Below are 12,266 nucleotides of genomic sequence, written 5' to 3'. Positions count from 1 at the left end.
CTCCTGATCAAAGATGGATCTGCAAACCTCAGTTTTTCTTCTGTTCGTTCTCTTCACTGCAGGTACAAAGACAAATAGTGTTTGTAATGTTACTGAATACAAATACAGATTATAGATGACTGTCTCTCTCTGTTTTATTACTAAAGGACACTCTCTCAGCTGTTATGAGTGTATGGGTCTGACGGGTTCTTGTGCGGATCAAAAGGAAAAAACATGTCTCAATGGAACTTCCAAGTGCATGAGTGTAACGTCAGTGTCACAAGTTGGTAAGTCCAATATGATGGATTAAAATGTAACTTGTCACAGAACTGCTACTCATATTCCTGGAGGAATTTACAAATTCTAGCACAATATAATCTATAGAGATTTCTGATATTTCATTAGTTTTCTCCCAGATACAATTTGTAAAAACAGTTTGAAACAAGAAAAATTATAAATGTTGACATATATATCAATCAGTTTTCCATCAACATAATGTGCACTGTTGATATGCTTTTTCCTGAATCATTCATGTTTTTAGATGGCATCAGTATCAACAACAAGTTAAAAGATTGTGCTGCTGACTGTGCAAATGGGTCCATGAACCTCGGCATTGTGTGGACGTCTGCAGTCTGCTGTAACACAGACCAGTGTAACGTCCAAGATGCTCCAGGTATTGAGTGATTTACTGACCATATGAAAATGATTATCTTTAAAGTTAACACTCGTTCTACTTCCAGAGGACACACTGTAAAAAAATAATTGCAAAATAACATTCAACATTATAATAAGTAATAATTTGTTGATTCAACTTTAAAAAAGTATAAATTTCAGTAAGATTTTTTACAGTACATTAAATCAGGAAATAAAATGCAAGGTGCAGCTTGTCAGTTGTGAACTGATTGAATGGAGCAGCTAACAGAGTGTTGTTTCTTTAGATATTATATTTTGTACGGACAATAAAATAAAAGAATACTTGTTTTCCTCCTGTAGATCCCAGCACTAATACCCCCAATGGAAAGAAATGTTACTATTGTGATGGACAGAGCTGCTCAAACACCGTGAGCTGTTCAGGGAGTGAAGACCGCTGCCTTACAACAACAGGTGAGAATCTGCTAAAGGACGAAGAAAAAAGATTAAAGTTGTCATTGTTGTTGTTGTTTTTAATCTCTCTTATGTTTAAACATTTAATTCATATCATATATACCAGTAAAACTTAGACTCAACCTGTGTTTTCTGTCTTTTCATCAGAGAGTTCCGGAGGCCAGTCAGTGGTTGTAAAAGGCTGTGTCTCTAAATCTTTGTGTGATACCACAACAGCGGTTAGAGATGTCCGGAGCGTCTCATGCTGTGAGGGGAACCTGTGTAACGGTGTTGAGAGCGTCACTCAGAGCTTCCTGTTCCTCTGCTGTTCTCTGGTCTCCTTCATCCTGCTGCACTGAATCCAGCAGCTCTACACATTCTACAATGAGACACACTGTACTGAATATAGAGCTTGTGTTTTCTATGTACTATACATTTCTGGTGTCCTAATATGATTTTTTTTTTTTTTTTTTTTTTTTTTTCTGACATTCTGATGTGACATTTATGAAATAAAATATTAAATCAGCTTTTTTTCTGGGGTCATATTTAATAAAGTTTGTCATGCTACAAAGACAACCAAAATATATACAGCAACAATTAAAATATTTTCTTTCTTTAAAAATGATTAAATCATTATTGTGTTTAGAAGAAACATGAAAGATAATTATTGAATTAATCAAAGAAATAGTTTGTATTACAATATTTGCATTATATCACTAATTTTTACAGTTACAGATATAGAGGTACAAAGTGTAACTGTAATGCATCGTATGATAAAGGACAAGTGCTGGGTATTGATCACAATTCGATTCGATTCTTGAACTGATTTTTGTTTTTTTCTTAATGATAAAAACTGTCTTTCAGCTAGTGCTGTAAACTTGGAACCCTCATTACACATTACTGCTTACTATAATAGGTTTTTTAAGGTTAAAATTAACTGTATAATCACAAACTGTCAAATTCAATCGTTATTTGCTTTTAGATAAAATAATCAACATCTGCATAGTTTTGCACTGTCCTTCTTTTATAACATTATCATTTAAATTTCTCTCAGTGCATATGCCAAAATTCTGTTCTCTATGGCTTTTATCTACAATTCTTAGCTAGTTGCAACAATTTATTAAAGTTAAAATAATACAAACTAATCTTGGCTTGATTTATTCAATAAATTCCCCTCATCACCAAGCTGGCTGATCTTATAGGCATTTTTATGTAAACTTGCATTTGACTGCTGTAAGGTGCAAAGGTTTATAAAGTATAAAGATGTACAATTGAAAATCTTTTGTCACAGCCCTACCCCAGATTTGACCAAGAGCAAAGCCATTTAGCAGCTACTTCAAACAGCTGAAAAAGTCAATTGTGATCTTAAGGTATTTAGGAATAGGGTGGGTTAAGAATGCTGACAACATGGAGTTTGTGGTTAAAGAGATAGTTCACCCCAAACATTGAATGATTACAGAATCATATTTTTTGTGTGAACTATCCCTTTTAGAAGCCTAGTTGCAAAAATGTATGTAATTTTTAACTGGTTGGCCGAAGTAAACCTAAACATTCCTAATATGACCGATTATGTAATTATGCAAGCCTAAATTTTAATTTCCTGAAATGTTACTCGTTTCATTCATTTATTATTTTCTGTTTAACTTTAATGTTCTCCTAAAGACCCATCCCTTTTGATAATCTATAGAAGAAACACTGCAACAGACACATTATTTCATTCATCTCAAAAGATCATAGAAATTCACTGCTTTTCTTCTTTTCATTCTTTTCACTACAGGTGCAAAATCTAATCATGTTTGAGTTGTTATTTGGTACAAATAAGATATAAATGTCTCTCTCTTTATTACTAAAGAACACTGATGAGTTCTTGTGCAGAAAAACAAGTGGCATCCCAGTGGAGCTTTCAAGTGCTAAAGTTTAATAATGGCAACATATGTATATGCAGTATGATGGATTGAAATATACTGTTATATTTAAAAATTGCATTTAGCATTAATTAACAGCAGGTGGAAGCAGATAACATTTGTACACCCACATCTTTGCAATTGCTGACAACAAAACACTTAATGAATAGCTCCATATTGTTGGGTTTCATATATTGTGTTGTATCAATTAGTTGTTCCTCTTCTAATAATGCATTAGCTGCATTTGTATTTGCATCTGTAAAAAATTAAATTAAATGTTATTGCTTGTAAAAACTCAAGACACATGTATTGTATTTGCAATACAGTCACAGAGGGCGCTGCTAGTGCATACAGTCTTCCATGCAACATGGACTTTTTCTCATTGTGTTCCACACCCATATTGTTTTGTTTGATAATCAACATATGCCTCAGACTCATATTCTTTCAGCATGTTGGATCATTTACTCCCACAGTGGCACATTCAAGCAAAATCCAGCAGGATACAATGAAATGATAGCAGGACACGATGATATGATACTTTATATCAGTACTGATATTATATTTTATATTTATATATAAATGTGGGGTAAAGGTCCCTCTAGTTGCTGGGAATTTTAATCAAAACAAATTAAAGAAAATAATGTTTCTTTATTAATATTAATCCAAAGAAATACGTATTTATACCTTCATGTTGACACCAAGATGTATTATATGGACAAAATCATGTAAACACCTGAACATCACACTCATGTGTTACTGAACATTAAATGATTAAATTAATACAAAGTCACAAAGGGAGCTGATCCACCCTTTGCTGCTATAACAGCTGCCACTCTTCCAATAAATGTTACAGAATCACTGAGGTAATAATAATAATAAATTATATTTTATATAGTGCCTTTAAAAGTTACTTAGAGGTTTAGGTCTGGGTTTGGTACAAGAACATCAAACTCTTCAAGACTAGATTCAAAAGGACCTTTCTCAAATGTCTGTAGAAAGTGACTGCATGACGTAACATCAAGATTTGCTTTCACTGTGATTGCAAAGCCATTAATCATAACTTTTACATGATGACTGAATCATACAGCCAGTTGAGAAATAACTGTCAGGCAAATGTTTTAAACGTTTAATTTTTTTACATTTCAGTAAATAAAATCTAGGTAATCAATAACAATAATGACTAGAACTCATTTGAATGTGACAAAAACAGAACACATGATAATGACAAACTTCACAATAAAATATATGAAAACATGAACAAAACCTAAAACAGATGTGGCATGGATAAAACAAATGAACATAAAAATGTCTAAAATTTTATATTATTGAACAAGAAACAGGACATTCTAGCAAATTATTTTCTATGAAAAATTACTTTAATATTCAAACAAAGAATAATGAGAAAGGGCAGTCCTGCTTTGAATTTCCCCAAATTTCGTAACAAGCCAATTTAATACTACCTCCTACAAATCAGTTAGATCTTTCATATTTGAAGTGTCTATTTTTAAATAGATCTGTGTTGTAAAAAAAACAAATACCTGTGAAAAAATGTGCACTTGTGACATACAACATAAATAAATATTTTAAATAGTAGAGGATTTTATTTTTGTATCCTGATATACAGTTTCTACTAAAAAAATCCATTGAGCATATTTCATCACACTAAATAAATTTAATAAATATTTAAATTAAATAAAAACCATGTTAACCAATGTGTTAAATGTATGTCATATTACTGAACTTCACCCATTTTAATCCTTTAATTGAACACCACATTATAATGATGTGCAAAGAGAATAAAAACTAATCTTGGCCTGATTCCTCAAAAGTTTCCCATCATCACCACCAAACACAGGCTGTACCTAAGCATTCATATGCAAACTAAAGTCTAACTGTCAGGTGCAGATTTATATTGTAAAGATGTACCGTCATTAAATCTCTTTTGTCATGTCTCTTACTCATCTTTGACGTGTTTCAGTTTCCTGTTCAGACTTGTTTTTGGTGAATATAATGCTATTCAAGTACTGATCTTAATGCAAAACATAAACTAATGTGGTGCTGCTAGTTCTAAACTTTGAGGATCAGTTTGTGGTTAAAGGTATAGCCCACCCAAAAGTGAACATTAATTTAATCACCCTCATGTCAATGCAAACCTGGCTGTTAAAAGGAAATAGTAACTGTTAAAAAGGAAACGGTCATTTTAGCAAGGTTTTGTATTTTGGTGATCATGTAAATTTCAGTTTTCTGGTGTATTTTATTCTGATATAATTTCTGTTGTATTCATGAGGCAGAATAGGGATACTGTACGTATATTGCAGAGGTGTCACATCTGTCCTGCCCAAACACACCTTCCTGGAAGTTTCCAGTAATCCTGAAAACCTTGATTAGCTGGTTCAGGTGTGTTTATTCAGAGCTCAACTCTGTGAGACACTGGCCCTTTAGGAGCAGGATTGGGCAGCCCTGGTATATTGCGTTACAGATTTAGTTTACTCCCTTAATTTCTACTTCCCGAAGCTGTCATTATCTAATGAAGGCCTATCCCTTTTCTAGGATATAAAATGAGCACTGAAACACATTATTTCATTTTTCTCAAAGATGGATGTACAATTCTCAGTCTTTCTTCTGTTCATTTTTTTCACTGCAGGTAAAAAGACAAATCACTTTAATTTATATTTATACAAACATAAATAACTGGATTTCTCTCTCACTATGTCTCTCTTTTATTATTAAGGACACTCTCTCAACTGTTATGAGTGTGTAGGTTTTTCTTGTGCGGATCAAAATGTGAAAGCATGTCCTGAAACTAACAAATGCTACAGTTCAACAGCTGTAACACAGTATGGTAAGTCCAGTGTGATTAACTCATACTTACTGTCATATTTAATAAATGGGGATGCAGCAAATATTTATTTAAATGCAAATATAAGATTTACGATTGCAAGCATAGCATATACAGATTTCTGGTACTTCATTCATTTTCACTCAGATAGTTATGTTAAAGCCATAGTTCACCCAAAAATGAAAATTTGATGTTTATCTGCTTACCCCCAGGGCATCCAAGATGTAGTTGACTTTGTTTCTTCAGTAGAACACAAATTATGATTTTTAGCTTCAGGTGTTGCAGTCTCTCAGCTGTACAATGCTTGGCAATTGCAACAGAATCTATGAGAGAGAAAAAAAAAAACATGCACAGAAAAATCCAAATTAAACCCTGCGGCTCGTGATGATACATTGATGTGTAAAGACACAAAACGATCGGTCTGTGCAAGAAACTGAACAGTATTTATATCGTTTTTTTACCTCTGATTCACGCAATGTCCGAACTGTTTAGAACACTTGTGAACGCGTTTCACAGCAACCTGCATCATCATCATCATCATCTTCTTCTTCTTTTCGTTTAATGATGGATGGCATACTTCTTGCTGCTTTATAGCGGATGGCAGATTTATAAGTGCATTACCGTCACCTATCCCTCAAGTGGACCATTGACACTCCTAACTGAGATTGTAGATAGAGTGTTAATGGGCCATTTGAGAGATAGGTGGCGGTAATGCACTTAGAAATCCGCGATCCGCCATAAAGCAACAAGAAGATGATGATGCAGGCTGCTGTGAAGCGTGTTTCACAAGAGTTTCTAAAAGGTCGGAGATTGCAGTGAATCAGAGGTCAAATAAATAAATAAATAAAACCAGTATAAATACTGTTCAGTTTCTTGCAAAGACCGATCGTTTTGTGTCTTTACACATCAATGTATCTTCACGAGCTGCAAGGTTTCATTTGAATTTTTCTGTGCATGTTTTTTTTTTTCTCTCTCCATAGATTCTGTTACAATTGCCAAGCATTGTACAGCTGAGAGACGGCAACACCTGAAGCTAAAAATCACAATTTGTGTTCTACGGAAGAAACAAAGTCACCTACATCTTGGATGCCCTGGGGGTAAGCAGATAAACATCAGATTTTCATTTTTGGGTGAACTATCTCTTAAATAATACAATTTGTAATGAAAAAATGTTTGAAATCAGAAAAATGCTACATTTAAGTGTTTCACTAGTGGTCTTTTAGACCCAAGCGATCATTTTATATTGCAAATTTTGTCTTCTTTTCACCTCGTCTCTTCTTCTGCTTTGATTAGAACGATTTAAAATATATTTTGAAATATTTATAAATAAATTCAGCATTAAAATTATGAGCAGTTGTCATTCCTGTGTAATTTGTGTTTTTTTAGGAGACACCACTACAAAGGCAAAGATTAAAGGTTTGTCTTCCGTCACATGCCTGTATAAGTGGGTACACAAACTTCAGCTATCCAAAATATGTCTTTTTTCTGCTGTGACACGGACCTTTGTAACGCCCGAGATGCTCCAGGTATTGTACTTTCCTAAACATATGCAAATGACAAATATTCAACACTGATTTTTACATTCATAGCACATTCAATTCATAACTGTAGAAATTGATTGAATGGAGCAGTTAGTGTTGTTTCATTAGATGTTGTATTTTGTACAGATCCTTCTGTAGAGTCCAGTTCTACCAACTTTGGTATCCCCAATGATGTTCCCAATGGAAAGAAATGTTTCTACTGCGATTTGCAGAACTGCTCAAACATAAGAGACTGTTCGGGGAGTGAAGACCACTGCTTTACAGCAACAGGTGAGAATCTGCTAAAGTCATTATTTGTGCCTCCTCAGCATTTAGTGGGTCTTAATTTTGAGTGTTTTTGATAGAGTTCACACATGCCAGTGGGCAGCTTACACAATTATTTTTGTCACTTCAGCTTTCACTCCTAACTCTTTTCTTTCTTTTCAGTGAATTCTGGGAGCCAGTCATTTGCTGCAAAAGGCTGTATCTCTAAACAGGCTTGTGATGCCTCAGCATTGCTTCCTAGCGGTCAGGGCATCACATGTTGTGGAGGGAACCTGTGTAACAGTGTTCAGAGCATCACTCAGAGCTTCCTGTTCCTCTGCTGTTCTCTGCTCTCCTTCATCCTGCTGCACTGAATCCAGCAGCTCTTCACATTCTACAATGATACTGAATACATGGCTTTTGCATTTTCTTTAGTATTCTGACGTGATGAAGTGAAAAGTATACAGGAAATTAATGTGTGTGTGTGTGTGTGTTGTGTATTTGATATATATTCATTGAAAAAATGATACAAATCCAAAAGAATGTACAATAATATAAGTAAATAAATACTTAAAAAAAAAAATTAAAAAAAAAAAAACCTTAAAGCTTCATGCTTCAAGTCCAAAAGAATGTACAATAATATAAATTAATACAACAACAATACAACAACAATAATAATAAGAAGAAGAATATTAATAATAATACGCTATAATGGTAAATAACTTATAAAATAAAAAAAATAACATTTTATAATAAAATGCTTTTTTATATTACCTTTATTTGTCTACTTAAGAATGATGATCAATAATACTTATAAATACTTCATATTTTCCACAGTTAATTCATAAAGATAAGTAGGCTACTTTTGTTCAGATCAGTTGAAACAGTAGCTTAGTAGAGTTGAAACACTATACTAGCCAAAAATAACTTATCTCTAAAGTTAAAGTCTTAAAAGATATTTCTACAAAAAAATAAATAAATAAAATCCGCTCTTCCTTTATTCATGTATTATAGAAATGATCATTTGCTATTTTAAAGCAGAACATCTAAAAGTTATCCACCCCTTAGTTCATTAGTCAAGCACTGAAAAATTAAGATTTCACTTTAGGAATAGGCTAGTTTGTCTCTAAAACACTGAACAACAGTTTTTTAAACGGCTAAAAACTCTGAACAATTAAAACTAGCTCATTGTACAACTGTAAAAACAAAACCGTTTTCCAGACAGAACTGTTATTATAAAAAAAAGATACTGAAACCTAAACTACAATAAATTAAATAACAAAACAAAACAGCAGCTGCCTTGAATTTGATTTTTAATCAAAAACAAACTTATTTAACTATAATGTTTCTCTGTCGATATTTGATCAACAGAAATATAATTATTTACACCAAAACATTCATTTGCATTACCTCACACGGACACCATAGTAAAGATGCACTGTATGGACAAAAGCTTATGAACACCTGAACATCACACTCATATGTTCCTTCTGAATATTTAATGTTTAAATTAATTCAAAGCCACACGCGTTTATAGGGAGCTGATCCTCCCTTTGCTGCTATGACAGCCTCATTCTGTTTTGCAACAGATGTTACACAATCAGATGTTCAGGTCTGGGTTTGGTTCAGGTACATCAAGCTCTTCAAAATACCTTCCTCAACTTATAACAACTCCCAATATTGGGAGTAATAATATTGGGAGTGGTTACAAAATGTCTGTAGAAAGTGACTGCATGACATAACATCAAGATTGGCTTTCACTGGGATTGCAAACCCATTAATCATAAGGAGGTGTCCGCAAACTTTTACACAACTATGAATCATAAAACCAGTTGAGAAGTAACTGTAACTGTCAGTCTGCTGTTTGTACATTTCAGCAAATAAGATCTAGGTAATCAATAATAATATAGTTATCAATATTTCTGAATAACAAGCATTTTTTTTTTCAAGGAGAACAGACTTTTTGTGAGCAAACAGAACATAAAAATGTACAACAATCTTTTACTGAACTAGAACAGGACAATAAAACAACATGCAAATAAACAATTGTCCATATTAATTTAACAATCAAACAAAGAATGCTAGGAAATGGCACTCCTGCTTTGTTTTTCCTCAGATTTAGTAATCAAGCCAATTTAATACTACTTCCTGACATTGGGTAAGGGTCTGCTTTTATATAGATCTATGTGTTTGTAGAATATATGCAATAAAATCAATAAAATAATGCCAAAGCAAGTAGAATCACTCAAGCATCTTTCCTCAAAGTCATCATGTTTAGTGCTTTGTTAATGGCAAGTCATCAACATGATATTTGATGGGAAAGTATCACTGTACTTCACATGCATCCTAAATCATAAAAGGCAGCATAAAAATACTTTTTTGTCATGTTTCTTTTGAACATAAATTATGCATTGTTCCATCAAAAAGGATGGCTCAACTTACTCCACCCTTTCATTACATATTTGCCTACCATTTTCTGGGCAAAGAACCTTCCCTTCATCTTACTTTCTATTTGTTTTTATTTCATTCCCATGATTTTTCCTTTCTTCATTCCTGAATACTCAATCATTTCCAATCATTCCACCCACCAGGCCAAACCTTAAGCTTTCTTATGCAAACTAAAGTCTAACTGTCAGGTCCAGATGTATATTGTAAAGATGTACCATAATTTAATCTCTTACTCATCTTTTACTTGTATCAGTATCCTGTTCAGGCTTGTTTTTGGTGAATAACACTCAACTAATTCAAGAATTGATCTTAATCTAAAACATAATCTAATGTGGTTCTGCTAATTAAAAACTTTGCGCATCAGTTTGTGGTTAAAGGTATAGTTCACCCAAAAGTGAACATTCACTTACTCGCCCTCAGTCGATGCAAACCTGGCTGTCTTTCTTCTGGTACAGAATATCTGATGAAATGGAAATAGATATTTTAGAAAGTTTTCTATTTTGTTTAACAAGTAAATTGTGTATAATATATTATTATTGTTGTATTAATGAGGCAGAATAGGGATACTGGGTGTATATTTCAGAGGAGTCACATCCGTCCGAATGCCCAAACACACCTTCCTGGAAGCTTGCAGTAATCCTGAAGACCTGATTAGATAGTTCAGGTGTGTTTAATTAGGGTTCAAGCTGGACAGTGGCCCTCCAGCTGAATTTTTAGCATCATTACTCCAGTCTGCAGTGTCACATGATCCTTCAAAAATCAGTTCAATATGCTGATTTACATAGAACAGATTTCTTATTATTATCAATGTTGAAAATGATTGTGCTGCTGCATATTTTCATGGAAACCGTGATGCACTACCAACAGTTTGGGGTAAGATTGAAGAAAAAAAAAAATCAAATTTTTAATAAATTATTTTACTCTGCAAGGATTTAATTGGATTAAAGCATTAAAATGCTCAAAAGTCACAGTAAAGACATTTATAAGATTTTCTACTTTCACATGAATGCTGTTTGTTTGAATTATCTATTCAACAAATATCCTTAAAAAATCTAGGTATACATTTTTTTTCAGGATTCTTGATCAAATACAATTGTATTATCGGTGAGCATAAGAGACTTATTTCAAAAACATTTAAAAATTTAATTATTCCAAACTTCTGACCATTAGCGTATAAAATGCTTTTGAGAAACTCTCCAGAAAGAGGAAGATTTGGTGTATCTGGCATTTTTTAAACCCAGTTCTTCACATTTCAGAGCTGACTCAATCTGATAAATCCGTTTTTTTTTTTTTTTTTAAGGTCTTGTAATTATTGTTAATAGCTTGACAGAAGTAAACCTACTATACACATTCCTTAAAAAGAGTAACTTACTTATTCCTCATTTCTATTTCCTGAAATATCTACTCGTTTTATGTCTTTCTGTTAATCTGTCATTATTTCACAAAGCCCTGCCCCTTCTTCTAGGATATGAAATCGGCACTAAAACACATCATCTCATTCATCTCTTGAACAAAGATGGATCTGCAAGTCTCAGTTTTTCTCTTGGTCCTTCTTTTCACTGGAGGTACAAAGATAAATAGTGGTTGTTTTTAATAGGTACAAATACAGGATCTCTCGCTCACCATTTCTCTGTTTTATTACCAAAGGACACTCTCTCAGATGTTATGAGTGTAAGGATCTGACAGGTTCTTGTGCGGAACAAAAGGAGATAACTTGTGAAGGTGAATCTTCCAAGTGTACGAGTTTAACAGCGGTGACACCAATAGGTAAGTCCAGTGTGATGAATTGAAATTTAATGTTATATTTGTGCAAATGAATATATGCAGATTAGATTTCTGCTGTGCATTTGTCATACCAGTATCATTTTTTTTTTTTTTGTAGGTGACACTAGTCCTACATTTAAGGTTAAAGGTTGTGCTTTACCAAATGGCTGTCAACCATGTCCTACAACTTTGGCAGTGCAAAGATGTCTTCTTTCTGCTGTGATACTGAACTTTGTAATGCCCAGGATTCTCCAGGTATGATACCTTAAAGATCATATGCAAATAATCCAATCAACACTCATTTTACTTCTATTATCAGGCATTACTCAAGGTCTGCACTCTAATTTTCTCTTTATTATAGCAGGAGATACAAAAACAGATGACAAACATTGTGCTTGCTGCCATTGTCAGTGTGACAAGTTCTCAGTAACTCAATGATTAAGACCAATGAAGACTAACAGGTGG

The 12,266-nt window shown here is 33.4% G+C and overlaps 2 protein-coding genes and 2 long non-coding RNA genes across 4 annotated transcripts; 3 read left to right on the top strand and 1 right to left on the bottom strand.

Annotated features, from left to right (window-relative positions):
• LOC109058101 (urokinase plasminogen activator surface receptor-like) lies at positions 1–1,509 on the top strand. Its single transcript, XM_042754462.1, has 5 exons — positions 1–62; positions 147–266; positions 521–652; positions 973–1,083; positions 1,231–1,509. The coding sequence occupies exons 1-5, from the start codon at positions 14–16 to the stop codon at positions 1,419–1,421; spliced, it is 603 nt and encodes a 200-aa protein (XP_042610396.1). The 5' UTR covers positions 1–13; the 3' UTR covers positions 1,422–1,509.
• LOC122143860 lies at positions 142–1,326 on the bottom strand. The gene is made up of 2 exons (XR_006159409.1): positions 1,187–1,326; positions 142–1,094 (listed from the first exon to the last, which is right to left on the bottom strand). It is a non-coding gene; the product is annotated as an uncharacterized LOC122143860 (long non-coding RNA).
• A 3,778-nt stretch (positions 1,510–5,287) lies between the features above and the next one.
• On the top strand, positions 5,288–7,999 carry LOC122143859 (urokinase plasminogen activator surface receptor-like). The gene is made up of 5 exons (XM_042754463.1): positions 5,288–5,610; positions 5,698–5,808; positions 7,192–7,331; positions 7,473–7,616; positions 7,773–7,999. Exons 3-5 carry the CDS (start codon positions 7,280–7,282, stop codon positions 7,961–7,963), a joined length of 387 nt encoding a protein of 128 aa, XP_042610397.1. The 5' UTR covers positions 5,288–5,610; positions 5,698–5,808; positions 7,192–7,279; the 3' UTR covers positions 7,964–7,999.
• A 3,500-nt stretch (positions 8,000–11,499) lies between these two features.
• LOC122143858 lies at positions 11,500–11,936 on the top strand. The gene is made up of 3 exons (XR_006159407.1): positions 11,500–11,602; positions 11,685–11,804; positions 11,920–11,936. It is a non-coding gene; the product is annotated as an uncharacterized LOC122143858 (long non-coding RNA).
• Positions 11,937–12,266: the final 330 nt, after the last annotated feature.

Source organism: Cyprinus carpio, unplaced genomic scaffold, assembly GCF_018340385.1.
Source record: "Cyprinus carpio isolate SPL01 unplaced genomic scaffold, ASM1834038v1 S000006520, whole genome shotgun sequence".
Taxonomy (NCBI): domain Eukaryota; kingdom Metazoa; phylum Chordata; class Actinopteri; order Cypriniformes; family Cyprinidae; genus Cyprinus; species Cyprinus carpio.
The sequence above is the reverse complement of the archived record's forward strand: the minus strand, read 5'-3'. Positions and strand labels throughout refer to the sequence as shown.

Coding starts and splice junctions, on each gene's coding strand:
- LOC109058101 (XM_042754462.1), top strand. CDS start 14: ATGGATCTGCAAACCTCAGTTTTTCTTCTGTTCGTTCTCTTCACTGCA. Junction 653..972: donor TAACGTCCAAGATGCTCCAG/GTATTGAGTGAT, acceptor TTCCTCCTGTAG/ATCCCAGCACTAATACCCCC. Junction 1,084..1,230: donor CCGCTGCCTTACAACAACAG/GTGAGAATCTGC, acceptor TCTTTTCATCAG/AGAGTTCCGGAGGCCAGTCA.
- LOC122143859 (XM_042754463.1), top strand. CDS start 7,280: ATGTCTTTTTTCTGCTGTGACACGGACCTTTGTAACGCCCGAGATGCT. Junction 7,332..7,472: donor TAACGCCCGAGATGCTCCAG/GTATTGTACTTT, acceptor TATTTTGTACAG/ATCCTTCTGTAGAGTCCAGT. Junction 7,617..7,772: donor CCACTGCTTTACAGCAACAG/GTGAGAATCTGC, acceptor CTTTCTTTTCAG/TGAATTCTGGGAGCCAGTCA.